General features: G+C 50.1%; 1 protein-coding gene across 5 annotated transcripts in view; it reads right to left on the minus strand.

Annotated features, from left to right (window-relative positions):
* The window catches only part of MEIS1 (Meis homeobox 1), a 110616-nt gene extending 86484 nt beyond the window's left edge, over positions 1-24132 (minus strand). Inside the window, exons 1-6 of one of the 5 annotated variants that reach the window (XM_056343381.1) lie at positions 24112-24132; positions 20837-21063; positions 19013-19154; positions 18445-18495; positions 17551-17601; positions 15984-16130 (exon numbers count right to left, since the gene is read on the minus strand). In XM_056343381.1, coding sequence (XP_056199356.1) covers positions 15984-16130; positions 17551-17601; positions 18445-18495; positions 19013-19154; positions 20837-21036 — 591 coding nt within the window. In that variant the 5' untranslated portion in view covers positions 21037-21063; positions 24112-24132. Of the gene's footprint in view, positions 1-15983; positions 16131-17550; positions 17602-18444; positions 18496-19012; positions 19155-20836; positions 21064-22391; positions 22556-22673; positions 23849-24111 lie in introns of those variants that run through there. The other 4 variants (XM_056343380.1, XM_056343379.1, XM_056343383.1 and 1 more) reach the window with 4 other exon arrangements.
* Positions 24133-25209: the final 1077 nt, after the last annotated feature.

Here is a 25209-nt window from a genome sequence, read left to right on the forward strand (position 1 = left end):
GTCTGTAGTGCCAAAACTGTGGTCCGGCTAGTGACTGATTCGAGCCATGGTCGCATGACTGATTTAAAAGAAAAAGAGGATTCAGGTACCCTGATGTTGCACCACTTTAAGGGCAAAAGACCATCTGCAAGGGATGTATCTTATCCCATGGCATCCGAAATACATTTCCTGACTTTTGTTTTGGTTCTGAAGCTTGTCGAGTACCCTGATACAAGCGGAGGGGAGGGGGAGAAGGACAGGGAGAAGGAAAGGAAACCAAAACGTTTGGGCATTTCCACAGTCCCTGAAGCACCAGTCGCCTCTCACGACCATTACCAGGTGACTCATCTGCCTGGGGATGCACTGGGCTGAAAAGCACAAGCCCCAGCAGGTACCAGCGCAACAGTCCCATCAAAGGGAGGACCACGTTTGATGAGGCTTCCGAAGCAGTTATTGACTTGTGTCGTGGTGAACATCAAGCCTTAATAAACAAAAAAGCTACAGATGAAATTATTTGGCTAATGGCTAAATTGGAGAGTCAATATAAATGACATTACATACACTTATTACTGCAATACAACAACAGCTGGGCTTTGAGTCAAGTTAACACTAATACGCAGTGGGGGAAACTGTTGCCTTCTGATTATATTAAAGAATAAAACGGATTTTTTGAGCACCAAGCATGTGAAAAGGGGGGCAAAAAAAGAGGTCCCGGCCAAAGAACGAAAGGCCTGACCACAATGACATAAATAAAAGAAATCGCTTTCTATTACAGGTGATAAAAATTGTACTCAGCATCTTTGATATATATCTTCTCAAAAGTTTTGTGAGCACAGCCCTCTTGTGGGCTCATTTGTGTTTGTGTAACAACTGGAGACGGGGAACAGCTAATTCCTTTACCTGTTGGACGAAGCTCCACTCCTCCAGGCTACAGGAGAATTGGCTGCAGGTATAATCATTCATCCCCTTGCCCTGGAGGAACTGCGCTGCTGCCAGCAATTTGTCAACATAATTTGGGCTTATTGTTTTCCTTCTGAAGTTTTATCTTATTTTCTTTTTCCTAAATTAAATACTTCTTCATTAAGAAAAAAAAGAAAAAAAAAAAAGTAATGCGTTCTGTTCAAAATGTTCTTCAGATTTTTCTTAACTCCTTCCTCTTAAAAACATTCCCCCGATCCACCACATCAGGAAATACCGGTACCCAGTATGGGCAAGAACTCAAAGCGAAAAGGGGGCTGCTTCAAAAAGTCACTGCATCCCTCTCCTACAAACTTAACCTAGTTAGCAAGGATTTAATTTTCACACAGTTTACCCTTCTGGTTGTTGGCTATACTGATGTCCTCAACCTCACTTGGGCAAAACATTCAATACGACCACTCAATACCTTAAGTGTATAATCCATTGGGCCGGTGCTGAAGCTACAGCTACAAGACACAGACAGACCAGGTCTTTGCAATCCACAGGTCTTATCCCACTTGGTTTCTGGAGGACATGGCCTCTAATGAACCTCAGGTAGCATGTTTCCATCCAGCATAAAAGAAAATAAGAATTCTCTCTTAACTGGGACGAAAACATCGAAAAATACACAAACTGGTAAGCAGGACTAAAAATACACTTTGATGCCAAAAATCTAATGCCGTGTATTTCCTAGATTCCACACACAGACATAGTTTACTCCAGTCCCTGTCAAGTGCGGACTTTTGGGGACTACGAAATCCACTGACAATGACCACCCTGATTTTCTGAGAGGACCCACTCATGGCTTTACCACCTGCACATCTCCTCGCGGGGCTAACTGGGGCTGCAGACAGCCGTCGGGCACAACACAACCAAAACCAAGGGGGTCCAAAAAAATAATGCACGCAGGAACCTCGCAACACTGCAAAATAGATGCTTTTTAGCACAAATAACTCTTCCATCACCTGCTTCACGCAACTTCGATTCAGAGGCAAATCGGGTTTAGAAGAACAACAAACAAAGGTGCAAACATCAGGTTCGTATGGAAAAGTGGTACCCGAGCCCCCAGAAATAAGGTCGCGGTAACTCCACTGGCAAGTGAGCGGCGCAGCGAAGGCAACTCGTGCACAGATGGAAACCTTTGCAGCGTTCCAGGCAGCATGGCCCATCGCACTAAAAAGCAAAAGAAATTCTCTCAGCTCTGACCTGGATTCCCTTCCCAGCCCCAGAAAAGTCGTAAGCTTTCTATCTTTAGTTTCCCCTTACTTCAAATGAGGGTAAGACTCTCCTCTGACTCTTTGCAGTCACATAAGGAAAAATAAGATGTAAGCCGCCTTTCTGCATGCAACAGGACAGTTTCCGAGACAAACAGACAAAAGGAAAGGAGAGTGGGTATCGACACGAACACCACAGAGGATGGGAAACTGGAAATAAACATGACTTTTGCCACTGATTTACACAAGGCCAGGAATTCACCTGATGGGACCAGAGGCACCACTAACACTGCACAGTGCAAAGCCCATCACCGAGCCAACGTCCACCCAACAACGTCAGTGCTCTCCGTGAGCCTGCTAGCACAACTCACTGCTGAACCTGCCCAGGTGCAGAAAAGGAGCTAACCCCGGGCAGCACGACACCGGCTGCATACCCAGACGGGTATCCCTGACACCGCAGGGCTGTCCGAGCCCTTCCGTACCCTCAGAGCTCGGGGGAGAAGAGGGTAGAGCAGGGAGAGGAGAGGAAAGGGCTTGAGAGTCCTAAACAGGATGAATGGGACAGAAAACAAGTGCAAAAGGACAAGGTGATAGCGCTTTCCAAAGGGAAAAGAATAATTACAAGCAGCAAGCATAAACCACACAAAAAAAAAAAAAAAGAAAAGAAAAAAAGAATGAAATGGAGATCATCAGACTGAGTGGGATGTAAAGAGAAGAAGGGAGAGAAAACCCACAGCTCTTCTCTTCCAGGAGACACCAAAGCCCCATCAGTTCTGCAGAGGCAAAAATTTCAAAGAAAACGTGTGCGCGCGCGCGCTTGTGTGTGTGTGTGTGTGTGTATATGTTGCGTGTTCACACGTACAGAGCCCCCCAGCCTGGCCTGCGCTCTCCCAGAAGCACGGTCCCACCACCTCCTGGGCATGCTGAATCAAACCTCCTGCACGTGGGGAGCCACCGCCAAAGTCCCTCGGGGGGGACCGCCTGGGCAGCCGGACTTTCTCTCTGACAGGGGACCCCTGAGCCACCCAACACCACCTCTGGCAATAACAAAAGCAAACTTACTGGGGGCAGTTAGACCCAGGGTTTGCTTCTTGCGTTGGTGGTTGCTGCACGTGGTAGCCGTGATGGATGCCCACAAAGCCTGAGCAGCAGCGGTCTCAATCACAGCGTGCCTTACATTTGATTGACCTTATTCCATTCCTCTTGGGTTTTGTTTTGCCTTTTTTTTTTTTTTTTTTTTTTCCTCAGCTCAACAGTAAACACCGCCTGCCCAGCCAGGTTCACCCAGCCAGCTGACGGTGATGCAGGGTTTTTGTCTCCCACACAACAAACATTGCCTAGTACTTTCTATTTAGAGCAACCCTGCATTGTAAACCTGTCTCCTCCCTTTGATAAGAGCCGTATCGCTAGATAGCATTAATCCCCATCCCTTTCTCCACACAAGGAAATACAGCTTCACTGTCAGGGTAGATAAAATCAGTACTCGGCATAGATTTGGGTTTTTTTAAGTCTGGTACCATGCAGAAACATGCACAAAGTTGGCCCCAGATGACACCGCTACCTCCCGCAGGCTGGCGGGCAAGGCTCTGAGGTGTGTTGGTCCTCCTTGGCTCCTCCTGGATTTAATAGGACCGGAGTATTTTCTGCATCTTTCTTTCTAGACCAGGAAAAAGGCCTTTAGAGACAAATAAGAGTTTCCTGTTCAATATTTCATGCAATGATTCCTCCAAAGGTGTAAACAGGAAAAATGCCTCACCACTTAGCCCAGAAAATGAGCGTCTGCCATCCCTTCCTTTTTATTGTGTTTACATGTTCAAAGTCATTTCGAAGGGGATGTGCCAGATGCCCGGCTCTGGCTGAGGCGGTGCAGGCTGTCAGATGGCTGGCCCAGACCCTGAACCTGACCTGCCCTGGCACATTTGGGGCAAGAAGGAGCCCTCGACATCTCCCACACACTCCCTCGACGAGACTCGGTGTCACGGAGAGATCCGCACTCCACCTGAACACCTGGGCTCAGGCAGGCGGCGGGGGTTCACTTACAGCAAAACCCACATCCCTAAGCGTTCCCCGCACGATTTTTGGGGGCGGTTTTTGGGAAGTCAAAATTAACCCCTTGGGGCATCCACTGGGAATTTTTTTGCATGCACTTAAACGCGGGCTCTGACTTCCAGCATCCCATTGGCCCAGCCAGGGCTTCTTGGGGAGGGAAGGCACAAGTACAGCCCTCGCTCTGCAAGAGCCATACTTCATCTCGGCTTCATCACGAGCAAAACCGCCAAGCGTATGTCACAACTATCAAATGGTCTTTTTAGCTAACTGACAACAGACGCCATTCGGAGTCAGTGTATTTTGATTACGGCGCATTGTTAGCAGGATTCAAGAGCCTGCTCGCCTTGCAGTGTTGTTCAACACCAAAATTAAATTGCGGTATAATTAGCTTCGCTCCAGCTACACCTTTCCATCTGAATGGATGAGATACCTGCAAAGGCTGTGCTGGGTATAAAATGTGTTCCTGATTATAAAACGTTTGCTTAATCTCGCGGGCGCCGCCTTGTTTTTTAAGGCTCTCTGCAAGTCACGCACTCTGGTACGTGCTGCCCGTTATCTCCAGAAGGCTTAAAACTGGAATCCCCGTGATTCACATTTTCCAACGCTCATGGCCAAACCCTTCCGCAGATCAGCTCCTCCACGTTCTACCGTTTCACAACAAGCCCAATCTGCAGCGAGGCAGCGGCGGCCGAGTGGCCTGGCTCTGTGAGCCACATGCCCGCGAGCCACTGGCCACAAGAGACACCGAGCCCGGGCTGCGGGAGCCGGAGGATGGCGAGCTCCAGGGGTGGTCACCAGGCTGAGGTGGCCGTGGCTCCCCAGCGCTTCCACCCGCTCATTGAGGGATGGCTCGGAAGCGTGGCTGGCTGCCAAAGTCACCCGAAAAAGTTGGGCTGTGACATCTGTGTGGCCTCGCTGTGTCTCCCAGGGAGGTTTTGGAGTGGCCAATGGGGCCCGCAGTAGCATAAGGCTCACAGCGTGGCCCCACGTGGCCCCCTGCCTTTGGGATGGGCAGAACTCAGGGTGGACAGAGCGGCCACCAAAACGCCTGCAGTCAACCCCACAGCCCAGCTCCTTCTGCAGAAGTTGCTGGTGGCACTGCTACTTACTCCATCCAGCGTTGAAGCTGATCCCCTCCCTCCTTTAAAAACATGTTAAAAGCAGTAATTACGCGGAAGATAGCAGAGGGGGCCAAAACCAAAGCACTTAAGCCACCAAAAGCAACATTCACCATCAGCCTTTCGATTCAGCTCAGTGCTTCCCCCACGACCCTGAACAGAAGCGGTTTGCCTTCTTTACACTATTTTCTTTAAACTATCCACAGAGTGAACTAATTAATTTCTTTAGCCTATCACGTCTTATAAATCTCCTGCACCCTGCTGCCGCTATGAGACGCACAAACTGAGGCATCAACCCTACCTGACGGTAAGGGAGAAGGAGAAAATCTCAGCTCATGAGCAGCTAAACACCTCGCCCCAAAATCGCAGCAACAGACCTGGGAAGAGCATCCACCTCCCCACCCCACTCCCCTCCTTCCTGTGCCGGCGGCAGAGCAGCTCCCCACCCCTGCCCCTCCAACATCGCTGTGCCACTGCTCACCCCAGGGATCTCAGACACTTGTCACCGCGGAGCAAACCCCGGCTCGACACACGCACACGCGCATTTCAGAACAAAACAAACCCTCCCTGCGCGTACTAGTCATGCGTGTGCCCTCGCTCTGGCTTTAAGGAAAAAGAGCAATCAAAAAGCCATCCCTCACCAGGGTTATACGAACGTAGCAAGACACATCCGTACATACCACACTTGCTGTACAAAGCCGTGCCACAAAGCACTGCCACGGGCCTCACGGACACAGAGAAAGCAGAGCGGCGCTCCCCTAGTAGGTGGAAGCCGTGCTAGTAAAGCTGGTTTGTGCAACAGGGAGGAGGGCCCGGAGCCTCCAGGGGTAACGCAGCTGCAAAATCTGCCGGGCAGAGAGGGGCAAAGGAGGGGAGGGCTCGAGCACAGTGGCCATGCTGCCTCTGCTGTACATGGGCAGCGTGCTCCAGGCATCTCTTCCCGAGCATCCGTGCAAACACCAAGCACCTTTTCCTGAGCATCCCTGCAAAGAGTGGGCAGCGCCGGGAAGCTGCCTGCCACCGACTCACTTGGCTGCTTGGAAAGGCTTTTCTCCCCATCCCCATCCCCATCCCACCATGGTGATTCCCAGCGGCAATCACCCAGCTGCCGGAGGCCCCGCATGCATTGAGCACTGCCCAAAAAGCCCACGTGAACACAAGCAAAGGAGAGAGCCAAGCTGTGACTTCAAACGACGTGGCAGTGGCACGGCTGTAGCCGTCACCAAGCACAGCCGCGGCCGGGGTGCAGCAGAGGTGCTCCCCCCTAACGCTGCACAACAGCACGCACGGGAAATTTTATAAATCACAAGCCGCAGGGACACTCCCTCATCACAAAATCTGGCCAACTCTACTCACGCAAGGCAGCTCCGTGGCACCGGGCTGAGCGGAGAAGCCCGGTGGCCAAGGCCACCGTGGCACGGCACATCCCCCTGCCTACACCCCAAGGAGCAGAGGGGTCCCCTACACTGGCTCAAGCCTAAAACCAAAGTGCCACCTACTGAGTCCGCAGCGCCCGTGTCCTCCCAGAAGGGTTTCTAGCAAGGGGCTGGCCTCGGTTAATACTTAGCTCATCAGATTAAGCCAAGCCTCGGCAGGCAGTCACCGTGCCGGTGAGAGCACGTGCCTCAGGTGGCTGCCGAGCATTGGCAAGCAGGTGACATCCCACTTGAAACTGGAGACATCTCTGCACACCCCACCCCACCCCATCAGGTAGCACTGGACAACCAAGCGAGGGGTCAAGACTTTCACATCCACGGATAAACCACAGCTTGCGCTGGCAGAAAAAATGGCTTGGCGCAGGGTAAAACATCGACGAGGCAAAACTCCTTGTGTGACAGGCTCCAGACATTCGCTTCTACCATTTCTATTTGCAGACGGCCGCAGCCCTGCACCCCGACAAACAGGACGGACAAAGCCACCGAGTTTTTAATCTGCTCTTCCTCTCTCCTCCCGAGAGCTACGCTGCCTTAAATGGAGCTATTTAAAGCCAGCGTTAAAAACACCAGCGACAATCCGACCTCAGCAAAAACAAAACCAGACCAAAACCTAAAGACCAAATGAATGAAAAGAAAATTACAAGGTAAAGTTTGCCTTCCCTGAGTGTGTGCCAGGTGCAAGAATCTTAGATTACATCAATGCAGCTTTCCAAATTTTAAATACAATAATTTTCTGTATTAAGGGCCCAGTAACCCTAATGGAGACATAATTAGGTATTGATGCCATGCCCATACGAGAGAAGTTTGAAAAACTTAAATAAACTGTGAATGGCAGGATTAATACCGCGGCTTTTCATTTTGTACAGCTGTTTGAATACAGTACACTGCCTGTGATGGCATCAGCTGTTGCTTTACTCTTGGTCAGTATTTCTGAAGCTAAAACAGGCAGTTCTTTTAAGCAATTGAAGAATTACTCCACTTATTGTTGGCTGGTTTATTTCAGCAAAGAGGGTCTGGGTACATATTTGCTTTATATTTAATAATAAGAATAATAATAACAATAACAATAATAATAATAATAATAATAATAATAATAAAGCAAAGCTGCAAACAAAATTAGCTGGCCAAAATCAAAGCCAGGTGATGCTAATAAGAGAATTTTAATTTACTGCAATGGCCCTTCAGGATGGAGGAGTAAGTAATACAGTTTTGGAGATTATCTGCCCAAGCGGGAATATCACACAGATGCCTGGAGAGTCCTTGAGAAAATAGCTCACCTCGGCCCTGACTGAAGAGGAAAGACAATACCTTGGTGAAATAGCATTCTGTATTTCTAGGAAAGGCTCCAACAGCAAATCGCTTACTAATGCAAGAAGCCTTGTAAATTTTATTATGAATGGAAGGGGCAACGGCAAGCCTGTGACACCACGCAGCATTTGCACACATGGTTTAGCCAGTAAAAAGTAAATAAATAGGTTACTTATAAGCTCTAGAAGGCATCGGAAAATACCTCTAACGAAAACCCCAGCTCGGTGAACTTCAAGCAAGAAGGCAAAACAGCTTCCAAAACTGCCCCACCATTATTTTTTTCACCAGGTAAACATCTTAATCCCACAAGTTAATTTGCAATCTCAGTTTTATGGCTGGAAATATCAGCTGGCAAGAGTTAATTTAGATCTCCTCGCCGTCTTTAAAAACCTGCTTATCGGTGGATGTGGAAGAAACTACCGATGTCGGGAGCGCATCCGGACAGTGCAAAATAAAGCGCTCCGGTTACCAGGAGGAGGACAGATACCGGGGGGAGCCTAACGCTGTATTCACCCGGGCAATAAACGCAATGCCCAAACTGCAGCCCCCCCGGAATGGGGTGCCAGCAGCTCTCCCCTGCCTCCTACCCCAGCTGAGCCCTTGTTCGCACCACCTCAGCCGAATCCCTCCCCAGCTCCCTGGCACCATAAAGCTCGCCAATTTTTTTCCCAGGCAGCATTAAAACAGTATCACTCCGGAGGGGCTGGAGCGAGGGGAAGGCGCGGAGCCCCGGTTGGGGCAATGACGAACACCCAAGTGGTTAAGTGCTGCTGCGGAGATGAATATGCCTAATGAACAGCTTACCTAAAGCTGGCGGGGAGCCCGCGGCCGGCCGGACCTCTCCAGAGCGGCGGGCACGAGGCCGCCAGGACGCTCGGGAAAGACGAATTAACTAAAAGTTAACGTGGATGTTCTCATTCAAAAGAAAAGTGGCCTACTCCAGAGGGGATTAGGCTAAAGTGAACTAAGGCCACTTTACTTCTGAATGAGAGCATCCACACAATAGTGCAATGCACTTTAACTAATGCACTTTAATTTTACACCCAATCAATTTGTCTTACCTCTCCTGAGTGTCCTTGTGTGGACAAACCCAGAGATTCATCGAGTTTTGAGGCCAGGCGGGAACCATTAGATCAACCCATCTCACTCCCCACGCGTTACGGGCCATTGCCTTTCACAGTTATCCCTTTATTGATCCCCAAAACTCATGGATGACTAACATACACCCTCCGAGGGGGGGGGACAACACACAACATGGGGGGGACAACATTTCTTCAGTGGGGCACCTGGCCTGGCTTTGAAGACACTTGCAAAATAAGAAGCCACTTGCAAAACCAGAAGCCACCATGACTCTCTGCAGCCTGTCCTGCCACTGGCAAAAGAATGGCCAAAACTGGATGAAAATCCCTTTCTTTCCATCCTATCTCGCCCGCGCCCTGTGAGTTAGCAAGGAAATGGCAGTCTCTGCGTCATAACTTAATCTCTCTCTCTCTTTTTTTTTAATTGCAAACAGGCCCTTTGCTTCCAGGACAAACTCTGATTTTATTTTTTTAATTTGCATTTTCAACATTTGCCCAGACATCTACCAATGAACCTCAAAGCCCCTTTTCCAAAATCCAATGGCCCCCAGAGCTCGTTCACCACCTGCGCGATTGCCTTCGCTCAATGACCCCGTCCCTGAAATCTCCGCATCGCTCTTCACCCCCTGAATACACACACCCGAAAATAAAGAAACGGAGCTGCGATGGCAGCAACCAGCGAGGAGCGGGGATCCCCTGTGCCAGCAGCCCCCTCGCTAACAGAGACCAGACCCCCACCACCACCACTGAGGGGCTGAAGCTTTCCAGGGATCTTGCCTAAATTAAAAAAAGGAGCCCTGGGGACACTGGCCTGCAGGGATTCTGCTCTCACCTATGCTCCAAGGCTGGGTTACGTCTCTTTTTTTTTTTTTCTTTCCCCTTTTGAAGGCAGTAAAAGGGAAAAAGCAACCACCCTAAGCATGCCAAAGAAGAGCTGAACCAACTGGCAGCAAGCTGTCTCTCAGTCGTGTTACAGAACATCAGTGGTGGGTGAGATACAGGGCCGTTAATCAGGGGTGGAAAATACACTCCAACAAGGCAAAACACAAAATGCACGCTCTGTTAAGAGTTACTCTCTCCAAATATTGCTGTGACTGCAGGGGAAAAAAAAAAAAAAACAAACCAAAAAACAAAACACCAAATATAAACACTAATTTCCCGATTTGCTGGGTGAGTCAAAGCCTGCTCCTCATCTGGAGAGGGAGGTAACGCGCTGAGGACATGAGGTGACAGCACAGTGCACCCTGCTCGCTCCTTCTCCCACACCACCCCCACCAGGAAACAAGACCAGAAACCTTCCAAAATTTTCATGACCAGAAACAACGCTCCTCCTTATTTTCTTAAATTTGTTTAGATTACACAAGATAGCTCCTAACTGTAAGCTCATGTGACCAAAAAACCCCAAATGCAGAAATGCAAAACAAAACAAAACAAAGATTCCCTAATTTGAAGAAGCTGTGCCGGATTTTCGCCGCTTTTTAAAGCAGTATTTATCAGCACAACCTACGCTTACTCACTTTGATTGAGCACGATATAATCTGATTTTTTGAAGTGCTAACATTGCCCACTGCGGGCTGCAGTAACCCCTCCGCCCGCTGAGCCCGTTACCTTTATTGCTACCCGCGGACGAGCAGCCAGGGCAGACTCAAACCTTCAGTCATAAAGGTTAAACCTAAGGCAAAACTCATTTTTTCACAACTTCCTCGCAAACGTCCAACTTGCCCCAAAATAAGAGAGGGACGCCGCGGGCTCCCGCTCACGGGAGCACCTTGAGAGACGCTCGCAAATGTTTAGGATGAGTTCCAGGGTTACGTGGGGTTTAAACTCAGCTCTGTCAGGTTTGTATTGAAAAGAATGTGAGAAACGAGGGAATTAAATGATCCTTTGCAACGAAAGACAACTTTGGGTTGAAAAACTTTACACGAGAGCTGGGCCTGGGCGCATAACTTCAGCGAGGCCACACATACTACAGCCAACTGTGCGGAGAGCTACATGTGGGCTCCTGAATGATTCAAAAAAACCCAAAACAACAAAAGCAGCAAAGATTCTTGAATTGAAATCATAAATTAAAGAAAATACATTCAATCTCGTATCTACTTAACAATGTATTTACTTGCTTCAAGAAATGGAGAGCAAAGAAAACCTTATTTCGCTAATACGATTTCAGCCCACAGCGTTTTGGACGATAACGAGTTGGGAATATAAATTAACGTATTCTATCTTCATGTTAAATAGTCTGCCAGACTCAGGCATGGTAACTTCACGCAAACATCACAGCACAAAAACCCCACCAAACCAAACCAAACCAAACCAAACCAATCACCCGAAAACAAACAAAAAAGAATTCACTGGCTCAAAGTGGCATAAAGTCAGTTGAAGAAAATTAAATTTTGAGTCTTTTAAATGTTATTTTATCGGTCCTCCGCCGAGTCCTACTTTGCTGTAACTTTTATTAGCCAGAAATGAATTCTACTCCGCACCTCTGCACTGCATCTATTATTTTGATGTCTGTTCCTCCAATATGGGAGTTCACATACTGAAGGCAGCAATATTCGGCGCACACCCCCCCCCCTTAAAACCATACATGGTTTCAAAATACCTGCAGAGAGGTCCCCAAGTAAAACAGTATTTCTCAGTCATTTTTTTCCCCCTGAAGGCATTATGTCTGTATTGGCCACAAGGTATAGCTAACATATTCGAAGTATTTGGGAAAGTTAAGTCGAGTCATAACTGGTTGATGCCCTAAACAACCCACCCACCCACCCCCCGATATGCTATATATTGCATTCTAGTTTACGATCCTTCCTTTCCACAAGATACATCTGAAGCAATTTTTCCATTTTAAAAAAAGCTGCCGTCTATCCGCATTTTGTTTAGAGAAACTCTGCAACTGCACGCATTTAAAAAAAAATCTATTGCAACATAAACAGAAGTGTTGCTTTATTATATACATATATATATATGATATACTATCACCCAAGAAGGGCCATCTAAAACGCCACAGTTGCAAACATTTAAGACTGTAACAAAAATGACTGAGACTCTAGTATCAGTTTACTATCCTTCAACTATTTCCCTGACAGTGGAGTCAAATAATGTTGAATTATGGACCTTCTTACAGGAAGTCTTATTTCATGTTCATTTTTTGATCATTTCCCTCCGAGTCCCTATAGGAATTTGGCTCTTTGCCTATTTGCCTTGAAAAGTTTCTGCACGTGTAATTGGCTTCTGCATTATTAAATTATAATTTTTGTCAAGTAATACAACTGTGGATTTGCTCAACAAGTTTATGTTCCGTAAGAAAATACTGGTTTGTCCCTATAAGATCTCTCTTCTGCTGCTAATGTATGGCATTTGGATGTGGTGGCTACTTTATCCCATGTTTTCCTTGAAGGACTTTCCAAAGGCTTTCTGTGGACACACTCTCGGAGGGGAATTTTACAGTTCGGACCAGAGCACCTGGGTGCCAAGGTGATGCAGCTTCAAGAAAAACAGCCCCACGGTCACAGTTTAGGATCACCTAAGAAGGTGAATTTCTGCTATTTGACTACAGACAGACTTTAGGGTTGGTTGTTTTGTTTGGGTTTTTTTAATCGGAGGGAGTTTTCCCAGCCGCATCACACAACAGCTGTGTTTTAAATCTTTCCGGCTCCGACAAACATTTGAAAATTTAAACATGCAAATGTTTGAAAGGCTAATGATTAAAAAAGGTTTATTTTGAAACTTTGAGGATGGGTGCAATCCTTCAGCTAGAGTTTTTAAAAGTCCCGGGGCCTGGTTGATCTGGAGTTCAATTATCCCTAGGAAAAATCCCAAAGTCCTGCCTTGGACTTGTGGAGCCACAGTGGTAAACAAGGACCCTGCAGGTCCCCCCGCAGGCAGCGGGGTCGCGCCCGTGGGAGAAGGATGCTATTTTAGTGACCTATTGCCACTGAGCTAGTTAAATCACTGAACAATGGTTAGTGTTATGGGGCTTTACTTTGCAAAATCTAGCATTAGTGTCATTGCTTTCCATTAACCGGGGGACTTAAAGGCACTGCCATTGAGGGGCCTAGAAGGAAAGAATAAATAAGGGGAAACCAATAAATTAAAAAAACAACAACAACAACAAAAATACCGACAAAAAAAAACCCACCACCCCGTTAACGGTAACCTTTACTGCCACAATATAAGAAAATGTAATTAAATCCATAATAAAAGCTTTTACATACTTACTCTGTTACTACTCTCCAAAGCAAGCCCGTGGGCAGGTGGGGGGCAGCGCGCCGCCCCCCTCCCCCCCGCCCTGCGCGCCCGCGCTGCCCAGGGCCGCGCAGCCATAAACGCGCACTGCGCAGCGACATCCTAATTAGCCGCCCCGGCGACAAGCACTCAACACCTTATTATTTAACCATTAGGGCCCTGATACCGCCGGCCTCGCCGGGGCCGGGCTTGGCACCAGAGCTTACCGCGGGTGCGGGCGGCCGCGCATCCCCCGGTAAACCCCCCGCGCAACCTCCGCGGCCCCCTTTCCCTGCCTTCCGTGGGTTTGACCCACTGGGGGGGGGGAGGGGGGGGAGGGGAAGCGCCTTTTTGCGCTTTTTCCCTTGCGCCGGGGAAAGAAAAGGGGCGCTCCCCGCGCAGCTCCGCGGGTGCGGCGGCGGGGCTGCGCATCCCCCTGCCTGCAAGCCGAAGGTACCGGCGCTGAGCCCCGCGGCGCTGCGCGGCCGCCCCGCGCAGCGGGAGAGGGGCCGGCGCCGGGCGCGCAGTGCCCGCGCTCCTGGCGAAAAGGGGGGTGGGGGGGGGGACGGACGACACGACGACACGACCCCCTCTCGCCGACAACTCCAAAACTATAGCCTCATTTCTTTAGCTTTCACTTTAATAAAATAATGATTCGTTGGGAAAATGGGGTATAAATCTTCATTTTGGAGGCAATTAAAGTGTTGATTTCATTCGTGCCCCTGAGCGGTTCTTGTAATTTGCTCAAATAGCTTTATGTACCCAGCACTCCAGAGCTTTTAGAAACCCATTTTCTAGTTAGACTTGTTGGATTACAATTTTTATTCAACAGCAGCGAGCCGAGCTTCCCTCAGCTGGACCCTCGCTGTAGGGCTCCCCTCGCTTTAAGGCGCCGCGCGGGGCCGCCGGTCCCCTGCAGCATCTTCCCCGGGACCCCGAGCATCCTTCGCGGGCACCCCGAGCATCTTCCCTGGGACGCATCGCATCTTCCCCAGCCCCCCACGCATCCTCCCCCGGACCCAGAGCATCCTCCCCGGGACCCAGAGCATCCTCCCCGCCGCGCCGCCCTCCGCCCGCCCTGCCAAGCTTTTCCCCTTCGCAGCAAAATTAGGGGGAAAATCCCCCTACACATGTGCAGATAAACCCCTTCTCAGAAGTTCGTGCCTTCCTTCAAGCCTGCCTCCCCCTTTCACGGCGCTACCAGCAACCAGATAGCCTCTGGCAGATAGGAAAAAACATTTCAGATCCTGCCCACGCTGCAATGCAACGCACCTTTATGTCCGTAATCTATAAAATAACTCCTGGCTGACAGAGCTGGTGATAATGGCAAAGCGGCTGAGGAAACTCCTGTCTGCTTGACTGCGCCTTGCTTGAACAAAAGGAAACCTCCAGAGTCGGGAGCTGATTACTCCTAAGACTGTATTTACGAAGCTGATCATAAGGAAGAAATAACTTGGGGTTTTTAGCCGGGGATTTATTTTCTCTCTGTGCATTCGTGTGCACTCAGGGTCCCCTCTCTCGTAGCCAAAGCGCTGCTGCCCCTCGACTGAAAGCAAACCGACCGGGAAACCCCGCAGTTTTACCCAACTCAGAGGGCAAAAAAAAAAAAAAAAAAAAAAAAAGAAGAAGAAAAAAACCCCACCAAACAAAAAAGCCAAATCTCAGCCACTTCCATCATCTAAGAGCTTAATTTAGCTCTGGGCACCTCCTGAATTAGCCCCAAACGCTCCCATTAAAAGGCAAGAATCCCAGGCTAAGGCCAGTGGAGGGGACAGGGGCAGGAGGAGGGGAGGGAGAGGGGACAGCCAGCTTTCCCAGGTCATCCAGCCAGCTTTCCCAAGTCATCCCTACTTCCCACATCGGCTACAGCCGGCGTGAAAGGTTTCAACCATCCCAGACAAAACCTGGACGCCGTCAAAGCCACGCAAGGCTTTGCTGGCTCACTTCGGGGCTTCGGATATTATTTTATTTTTTAAAGAGAGGGGCTGAAAATTTGAAAGATCAAGGAAAATAATTTAAAACCTGGGTCCCGTTTTATTTTCTCCGTTTTTTTCTCTCCCCCCCCCCCCCCCCATTAAGTAAAATAAAATGGGCGCGTTTGCAGCAGGCAGGCGTGCACAAAGCAATGTTCACTGAAGTCTAAAAGCGTTCGGCCAAGGAAAACTGACAAGACGGACTAATGAACCGTAGAGACGGCAAGAAAATAGCCAGTATTTGCTAGATTTCAAACCCTCTCTGTCTTCCCCGGACCACCTATCTCGGATTTTATTCTTATTTTGGTAAACGGCTCCAGCCCTTCCCTTCCTAAGCCACCAAGAAGCCAGCGACTCACGGATACCACTTCTATTATTGTAAAGGGTAAATAAAATAAAGACAAAAATTAAAAGCGACAAGAAACAGGTCGAGTTTGCAGGCGATGCTTTTACAAGCTCATCTCGCCAGGTCGAATATGGGAGCAAGCCTTAATGAAGCAATAATAGCCACATTATTCAAAAATTTTCATTTCGATGGAAATTTATCTAAAAGGGACTTAATCATATGCAAATAATAAAAGGAGGCGTAGTGACCCAGCAAGCGATCTGCATACAAATTTCAGCGTGTGCGGCGTTGGCGAGATCATACCTGATCTGTTAGATTTGCTGATCTTGTTATGTCTTCACTGTCCGATTTTGATCCGCCCTCTCTATCGTCTATGACCAAATCGATAGGCATTTTTCCTTTCAAACAGCTAATATACCGGTGGCAGAAATTGTCACATAATTCGTGTACCTACATTATGACAGAGGTTAAAAAAAAAAAAAAAGGAAAAAAGAGAAAAAGGAGGAAAAAGAGAAAAAAAAAGGGGGGGAAGGAAGAAAATATAATCAGGAATACATAAGTAAAATTGACAAGTGCAACCAGTCTCCCCCCTTCACCCCTGTGACATCAAAAGTCCTAAACAGGGGAAACACACTGCAATTATCCCCCTGAGACCTCTAGACGCATCCAGAATTAGGAATAACTTTCTTTTCTCGCAAAATAGAGATATCCCAGAAAATTGACAGTGACAAGATGATTCACAGGCTACAACATATTCAACACCCGTGTTAAATTCATCTGCTCCCGGAGCTGTGGCCATTAGAGAGGTGACCTGCATGGGTGACATTTAAGGTAAACTATTTAATTTCATCCAGTTATTTCATCATAAACCCTTTCCAAAGGGGTATAAGGACAGAAAAAAAAAGGATTAAAAAAAAAAAAAAATCCTGATGCACTGGGCTGCAGTACGTTCCAGGCATCCCTGCCCTGAAAGCCCCAGTCCTCCGCCAGACCCGTACCTGAGCCGCCCCGATGAATGGGCAGATTTTAACACATTTCGGGTAGAGCGAGAACAACCTGCCAGTTATGGTTAGATAAAGTGGCTGAGGCTCCCGAGAAACTTTTCAACTATTTAAAAGCCTCTCAAAATGTTTATTTTTAGGAGAAAGGGAATTCTCTTCTAGGCCAGCTATCAATGACACGTAAAAAATCCTCAGGAAACCAGAGCGCACTTCCAATTTAATGTGAGCTCGGATGACACCGCCTTCTTAGAAATTAGCATTCTCCCTCCCAAGATTGCTAAAATAGCCAGCAAAAAAACCCTGCATTTAGGCTGCAATCTCTTTCTTCTGCTCGGAGGTGTACAATATTCCCAAGAACAAGAGACAGACACAACTATCAACTCTGCTTTGTCTCTGCAAAATGTTACAGGACAATCCGTGCCCTGAGCCTGACCTGCAGATGGCTCTTAAAAAAATAAATAAATAAATAAATAAATAAATTAAATCCCCACTGCAACCAACTGCGGCCGAAGGCTCTCCCCCACCACCAAGAAATAAATAAAATCTTAAAATATAAAAATAAAATCACAATTTCAGGGGGCTTGGCTGAAGCAACCATTTCGAGTCTCATCTGCGGCACCACAGAACTGCAACTATTTATACAAAGCCAGCAAAGTATTACAATGAACACAAGGCCTGGGCGTTCGAGAGCCTGGGTTTAGAGGCTGAAATTGTAATTAAACTGCGAAGAGAAATGGACGCCAAGATTGGTCTTGACACTAATTACCAGAAAGAAAGACATTTATGCAAATTTACCAGAAGCCTGAACTTCAGCAGTACTGAAACAGAGGAAGAAGAAAGAGAGAGAGACAGAGAAAGACAAAAATTACCTTCTCTAATTCCAACAGATGAAACCTTAATACTTGTATGGCTTGAATCATCTGCAAAGATACAAACAACACGAGTATTTATCTCATTCCCGGATTTGGGGATATTTCCCACAGCCGCCCCTGCCGCACTTTGTAGCTTGACTTTTCTCTAGTAGTAAATAAAAAGTTGTTTTGATTTATGGCAATAACACTAAAACTTAATAGCGGTGGCTTTGTGCGCTGTTTAACGAGAAGCGATCTAGAGTTAACAAAAAAAAAATCCCTATTGCAACGAAGCAACTAAATTATACGGATCATAAACATTTCTTTAAAAAAAAAACACACACACACACACACAACCCTCTAAACACCATCGCTGGCTCTTTGCGAAAGCCGGAGCGAGACTCCTCCAGCATAGGCAAAATATTTGTTTATCCTTAAGGGGGGAGAAAAAAAGGGAGAGAGAGAAAAGAGCTCCTTTTGGGTGGGTTTAGCGCAGGGGGGATCTCCGGCCACAGCAACCCTCTGTGCTTCCCCAGGAGCTGCTGAAAAGGTACGTGGAGGGGCTGGCTACAGCCTGGCTAAATCCTCGCTCCTCCCGGGCCGGCCAGCTCGCCCCCAAGCCCCGAGCTCCCCTTTGGAGGTTTGCTTTATCTATATCCTTATGGGATTTTTTACTTCCACGCAATTACCGCATCGTATTTACTTGTAATTATAAAAATCATCATCATCCTTTAAAAAAAAAAAAAATCCACGTGAGAAATTTTCAATTTAGCACCATCAAACTACCTCTCCAGAAGACATAGTTTTTTCTTTTTCTTTTTTTTTTCTTTTTTTTTTTTTTAAATAAATGGGAAGGGAAGGGAGGGTGGTGGGGTGGGGGTGGGGAGAGGAAGAAGTGTTGTTAACTCTTACCAAGTTATCCAGTTCGGGATTAGAGGAAAACAGGGGTTTCTCTGCTCGGATCTAAATACAAGAAAGGGGAGGAAAGGGGGAAAAAATAATAATAATAAAAAAGATGTGAAATATGGAAGCAGAAAAAGCAGGCGTCATTATTTCTTGCTTCATTACACTGTCGGGTCCATTATGTAACCTTTCGTGCAAAGCCCTGACTGCTGGATTTAGTACATCAGCCAAAGACTTGAACAAGTGAATCAAATACACCGAAAAATACCTCCGGAGCTTCCCGGCAGAGCCCCGGCCCGGCTCCCGGCTCTGGCTCCCGGCTCCCGGCCGGCCCCCGCCGCCCCCGTCCCCGCCGCTCTTTGGGGGGTGGTCAATGCCCAGATTTCCCCGATATTTTTTTTTTTTTTTTTGCTTGGCTGGGGTTTATTTGGATTTTTTCTTTTTTTTGCCTCTTGCAGTAAGAGAGGGGGGAGGGGGAAACGCGCATCTTTATCTCAACAGAGACTTGTTTTTCTCGTTACGATTTTTTTTCCTTTTTTTTTTTTTTCTGTTACTGTTTCAACCCGGTTTTGCTGACCTGTTTGGCGAACACTGCTATGTCTTCATTGAAAGACTCAGAGGAGCAAACATCGCCTCCCGCTACCCCGGGCTCCCTGGGTGTGCATGTAGCTAATTCACATTTCTCAAAAATCAGTGCTAAAAGAGGGAACAGGGGGTGTCTGAAAGAAAATACAATAGTCACACACACAGAGGGGGGGAGAAAAAAAATATCATAACGAAACCAACACACACCCACCCCCCCAAACACAACAATAGTTAGTCCCGCAGCAGCGTGGGGCGGGGGCACCCAGCGAGGGGGCTCCGGCACCCCCCGCCGCCTCCCGGCCCCTGCCCGCAGCCATAGCCCCCCGGCCCCGTCTGCCTGCACACACTGCTCATACAACCTTAGGACAAGCTAAGAATAAAACCCAAGCCTGTTCCAGCAGCCATTTTGAATTAACTTTCCTTGTCTTTAGGAAAAAAAAAAAATTAAAATCCCTGGACGTACACTTCTGCCTTTCATGCTTTTAATTCCCGTTTTCTGCTGGAGGACTGGCTGGGAGCAAAGGTGGAAAAAAAAACCCTGGGGGAGGAAAAAACCAAACCAAACCAAAACAGAAAAAGAAACAACCCCCATCCCAATTAAAAGAGAAAAAAAACCCTCAACCCACCCACCCCTCTGCACCCAGCGCCGAACCAGCCGACCCACCGGCAGGCGCTGGCCAGCCGGGCTGCCTGCCTGCCCCGCTGCCTGCCCCGCTGCCTGTCCCTCTGCCCGTCCTGCTGCCCGTCCCTCTGCCTGCCCCGCGCCCCCCGAGCCCCCAGCCCCGACCCGCGGGGGAACCAGGTGCTTTCGGGCTCTCCCAGCTTTCAAAGCCCCCCCAGGAGAAAGGCTGCGTGTGCATCTGCTTCCCTCGGCCGTTTAATAATTTAAATAAATAAATAAGCGTGGGCGCGCACACACACATATATATATATATATATGTCTATTTGTAACAGCGAGTTCATTTTTATTTTTTCCAAGGGCTTCATACTTTTTTTGGGGGGGAGAGGGGTACCGGACACTGCTGAGTTTTACCCAACCCTACAGATTTCTGATAACCCGATAGAGAAACCCAACGACGTGATTCATTTCCCCCCCACCCCCCCCCCTCACTGTTTTCAGAGCGATTTTAAAAGGCTCTTAAACTCCCCTGCCAGCTCCGGACGGGCAGATTCATTTGAAAAGCATCTGCCGCCCCTCGGAACCCACCGGCTCCGCCACAACGGCCTAGAAACGGCTTTGCAGCTCGCCGCACCGAGAAACAGTCAATGCTGTCGGATAAAAAGTTTTTTAAAAATGAAAATTTAAAAGGATAAAATGAAAGAAAGAAAGGAAAAAAATTAAAAAAAAAAAGAAAAAAAAAGGTAAGGGTTGAGAGGAGCAGCTCTGCAGTTTTCTCCTCCGCAGCGCACGGAGAGCCGGGCAGGGCGGAAAGTTGGGAGCAGCAATGCCAGCTCCCTGCGCCCCAGCTCCGGGCGCGGATTTACCACCCGGCGCAGGTTGTGCCCTGGGATATTATTTTCCTCCTCTTCCTCCTCCTCCTCCTCCCCGCCGTGATGCCTGCCGCCCCTCCAGCAAGCCCCGGCTGTTTATTCGGTGGAGCCCCCGCAGCTCCCCGTGCCAGGGGGCCCCCAACCCTTTCTCCCCCCGCTTTTAAAAAATACTAATAAAAAAATTTAGAATACAACCCTCTTCCGCGCAGCGCTGCCCGCACCCCCCAGCCCCTTCCCCATCCCGCTCCGGGCCCACACCCCCCCTCCCTCCTTTCCCCCTAGCCCATCCCGCGCAGGTTGCGCGCAGCTTTGCGCGGCCACCTACCCGTAGATGGCATCTTTATCTCTCTTGAGGGCGTCGTTGACGGAGGCGCCCATGGCGGGGGGCATGGCGTTGGCGTGGGCGGCGTGGGGGTACTGGTGCGAGTGGAGCGGCGGCCCGTGGTTGAGGTGGTGGACGGGCTGCATGGGGCGGGCGCCGTGGGGGTCCCCGTACATGGTGGTGGGGATGCCCACCCCCTCCATGCCGCCGTAGTGGGGCAGCTCGTCGTACTGCGGGGCAGAGAGAGCAGAGAGGCGTCAGGGGGGGGAGATGGGTGGGTTTTGGGGGGTGGGGGGTAGCCCTGCTCCCGGCTGTCCCCCCTCCCTCCCGGGGAGAAGGCGCTGCCCCCCGGGCTCCGCGCCGCCGGGGGGTGCGGGTGTCCGTCCCCCCCCGCGTACGGCCGTGCGGCGCCGGGGAGGGCAGCAGCGGGGCTGGGCTGCCCGCAGACCCCAGAGCCTCCAGGGCTGGGGCGAAACCATCATCATCATCATCATCAACATAAAAATGAAAGGGGGGGGACCCCCATCCCCAAACCTTCCCCCCCCTCTACCCTCCCCACGAAGAGCAGCCCAATTCTCCCTCCGCTAAACTTTTCCCGCTGGTCAGAAGTCAGGTACCCAACGCAGCGAGGATGCAAAAAACTTCAGCGGCGGGGGGGAAAAAAAAAAAAAAAAAAAAAAAAAAAAAGAAGAGGAAAAAAAAAAAAGGAGCGATTTTGGGGGTTTTCAGCAATTCCACGCGAACGCACTTTTAAAGGCGAAAGGCTGGAAACGCTTGCCCGGGCTCTCGGGATTTTGGGAATGCCTTTTTTTTTTTTTTTTTTTTTTTTTTAAGGGTTTTCTTTGTTAAAGATTAAGGAGCGAAAGCTAACGCGGTTCCCAGGCAGCGGGGGAAACGGCCACTTTTCATCTATTAAAAGCGAAGGTGTGAATAAACAGTTTTAAAGATCCCTGACACTTGCTTGGACCGAAAGAGTAAAAGGCAAGTTGTCAGCAGAGGAACTTTCCTTCCCAAGCAGCGCTCGGAGGGGCGGCAGGCAAATTAGGCAAGAAAACTTCTTTCCAGGGCTTTTCCCCTTCCTCAAATCCCGACTCGCCCGACTCCGGCTGATCATTATTTTTTTTTCCCCACAAAACTTCAATTTAGGAGGTAGTTGGAAGGAAAAAAAAAAGAAAAAAGGACATCGCATCCAAAATAGAAACAACAATACACATGGCAGTGCATGCTGCTAACCTCTAATTCAAATTAAAGTGACTTTCTTTTAAAAGGAGCTTTTTTTTTTTTAGCCCGTTGCACTGCACCTTTTGTGACTGAATAGGAAAAAAGAGGGGGGGGGGAAAGGAGTGAAAAAAAAAAAAAAAGTAAAAAAAAAGTTGTGCTTACTCCCAGCTAGAAGTTATCTTCCGAAAGTGAAGCGGTATATCATCACTAACACAGCAAAATGCTCAGAGACATGCACACATTCAAATATTTCAAGCACTGGTGACTTTAAAAAAGACATCGGTAGGACTAGAGCTACAAAACCAACAAATACAGAGGCTCGGACATATTCACTTACATGCCTGCATGTCATTAATGTATAGAAAGCTTGCCTTTTCCGTGAGAGATCCGGGATGGGGAGTAAAAGAATCAAGAAAATATCAATATATACAGGTTTTAAGCCTACAAGTACGCCTGATCAATCCTCCCGCTCCAGGACACCGCTTTGTGCCCCTGCTCCAAAGAGGAGGGGAAGAAAAAAAAAAAAAAAAAAAAAAAAGAAACTTTTTTCGCAGCGTCTCTGTCAGCCACGTTTCAATATTATTTCACATTTGAAATCCATTTTTTTTTTAATACGTACCCTTTGCGCCATCGGCCTGCTTGCTCCCTTCCTACTTCAACTTCTAATATATCCTCTTTAAGGCCAGTGTGAAAAGAAAGAAACGCGAAGTTCCCCCCCCCTCACCCCCCCAAAAAATGCAAAAATCCCTTAGCGTCGCCAGCAATGGAAGCAATCGAGTACAATCTTCGGCTTGCTGGATCTCAGCGAAGCGATACGGTAACTCAGCATTAAAAAAGGAGAAAAAAAAAATAGAAGAAAAAAAAAAAATCAACTCTCCCTCCTTCCTTCCCTCCTTCTTTTTTCTTTCTTTCTTCCCTCTCCCCCTGTCTCCCTCTCTCTCTCTTACTCTCCCCCTCTCGTTTCCAAGACAGCAGCGGGGCGAAAGCAAATATCCTTTCCCCAAATCAGGTTTTTTTTTTTCCTTTTTCTTTTTTTTTTTTTTTTAAAGTGCCCCTCAAACCCAACTACCAAGTCTCATGGCTTTTTGCCACTCCGGCTGTCAATCACAGGCGAGGTTGTCAAGGTGGTGAATGACTGATGATGATCCGCTGCGTGTGCTCCCACCGCGCAGGACACCTCAAATGTTAATTTTCGAGCGCGCTCACCCAAAAAAAAAAAAAAAAAAAGAAAAAAGAAAAATGTATAAAAAAATAATAAAAAATTAAAAATCGAGGGAGGAGGAGAAGGAGGAAGAGGAGGGGGAAAAATTAAAAATTAAAAAGGCTCGCTAACGCGCCGGCTCTCCTTTTATTATGGTTATTATGATGATGATGATGATGATGGGGTTTTTTTTCGCTCCTCCTCGGATCGCTCCTAATTCCTCGCCGGCGCCGGCTCGCTCTGCCCCTGCGCGGCCGCCGGGCGAGGCTGGCGGAGGCGGGCCGGGCGCGGGCGCGGGTGCGGGCGGAGCGCCGCGCCGTGCGGGGCGGGCGCGGGGAGGAAGGGCGGCGGGGGGGGGGGGAGGCGCGGCGCTGCCGCCGCGGGCCGCGCGTTGCCGGGCGTCCGCCGCCACCGCCGCGGCGAGCGCAGCGCAGCGCCGGGCTGGAGCAGACTGCGGGAACCCGGAAGTAGTGGTGGCCATAACAGGTCGCGTCTTACACAATGCGCTGGGCGGCAGCAACTCCGCCACCGGCGCAGGGGGGCGCGCCGCCCGCCCCGCGCCCCGCGCAGCGCCCCCGCCCCGGCCGGCAGCGGCGGGAGGAGCCGGGAGGGGGTGGGGGGCACGACACCCCCTGCCGGCCCTGCCCTCCGCCCGGCCGCTGTGCCCACCCCCCCGCCCCCCGGCGGTGCGCGGAGGGGCGCTCCCGTCCCCTTTGTCTGGCGGCGCCGCCGCCCCGCTCCGCGTCCGCGCAGCGCCCCGGGGCCGCGCCGCCGCCCGCCCCTCGCTCCCCCTCCTGCCTTCCCCCCCCCCCCCCCCCGGCGGCTCCCCCCGCGGCCGCCGGCCGAGTGAGCTCACCCGGCCCCCGGCCGCCGCCGCCGCGCCGCCGCCGACCAATCAGCGCTGCGCCGCCCCGCGCCGCGCCCCCATTGGTCCGGGCGGGAAGCGGGGCTCGGACCGGCGCGCCGCGGGAGGGGGGGGCGCCCCGGAGCGCTGCCACCGCCCCCCCCGCCCGGTTCCGCGGTCGCGCTGCCTTGCGCGGGGGGCTGCCCTCCCCCCCTATCCGCGTAACCGGGGGTCCGCTCCCGGCCACGAACACAGCCGTCCCTCCCTGCGGGCCCCCTCCGGCCCGCGAGCGGGGGGCTCGCCGTGCCCCTTCCTCCCCGTACCTGCGGGCCGGGCTGCGCGGAGCGCCGGGAGAGCTGCCCCGGCCCCATCGCATCTCCTGCCGGGGACGGGCAGGCGGAGGAGGAGGACCCCCCGCCACCCGGCAGCCCGGTGCAGCGGTCCCCGAGTGAGCTGCCGTGCGTGTGTGCCGGTGGTGCTGGTGGGTTACTCCGGTAAGCCCCCCAGGGCCGGGGGCTCGCTGCTCCGTCCCCGCCGGCACGGCTCAAACTTCAGGGAAACCCGTTTCCAGCCCCCCCGCCCCCCCCAGCCCCCCGCCCCTTTCCGCTAGGACCGGCCTTTTATCCCGGCGAGGGAGATAAAGACCTCTCAGGTAAGAGCCGTTTTCATGCACTAACCCCCCGCCCCACGCGTGCCTGGGGGGACCCACGGCCTCGGGGCCCACTTCCGTGTCTCGGTACCCGGGGCACGGTGCTCGGTAGCGAGTCCCCATCTCACAGGTCCCTTGTTGGGGGGGGGGGGGCTGCAGCCTGACTCCCAGGGATGCAATCTCCTCCTCTCCCCGTCCCTTCTTCCTTCCCCCCCTTAAAAAAAACAACCAGCAAAACCCTAAATTCAAAAAAACCCCATCCTTTTAAGCGTCTCCACCAGGCCTTTATAAGATTAATTCAGCGCAACCCAGCCTAAAACACTTTTACAATGTAATTACAGTCGTACAAATTGTTTGCCCAAACCTCATTCTGGATAAGGATTTTACAATTAGCAAACAGTTATTGCTCTTAGGGCTTGCTGCGAGAAATCGCGCTGCGCGCCTCTCCGCTTGCAATATAC

This window comes from Falco biarmicus, chromosome 6 (assembly GCF_023638135.1).
Source record: "Falco biarmicus isolate bFalBia1 chromosome 6, bFalBia1.pri, whole genome shotgun sequence".
Lineage (NCBI taxonomy): Eukaryota > Metazoa > Chordata > Aves > Falconiformes > Falconidae > Falco > Falco biarmicus.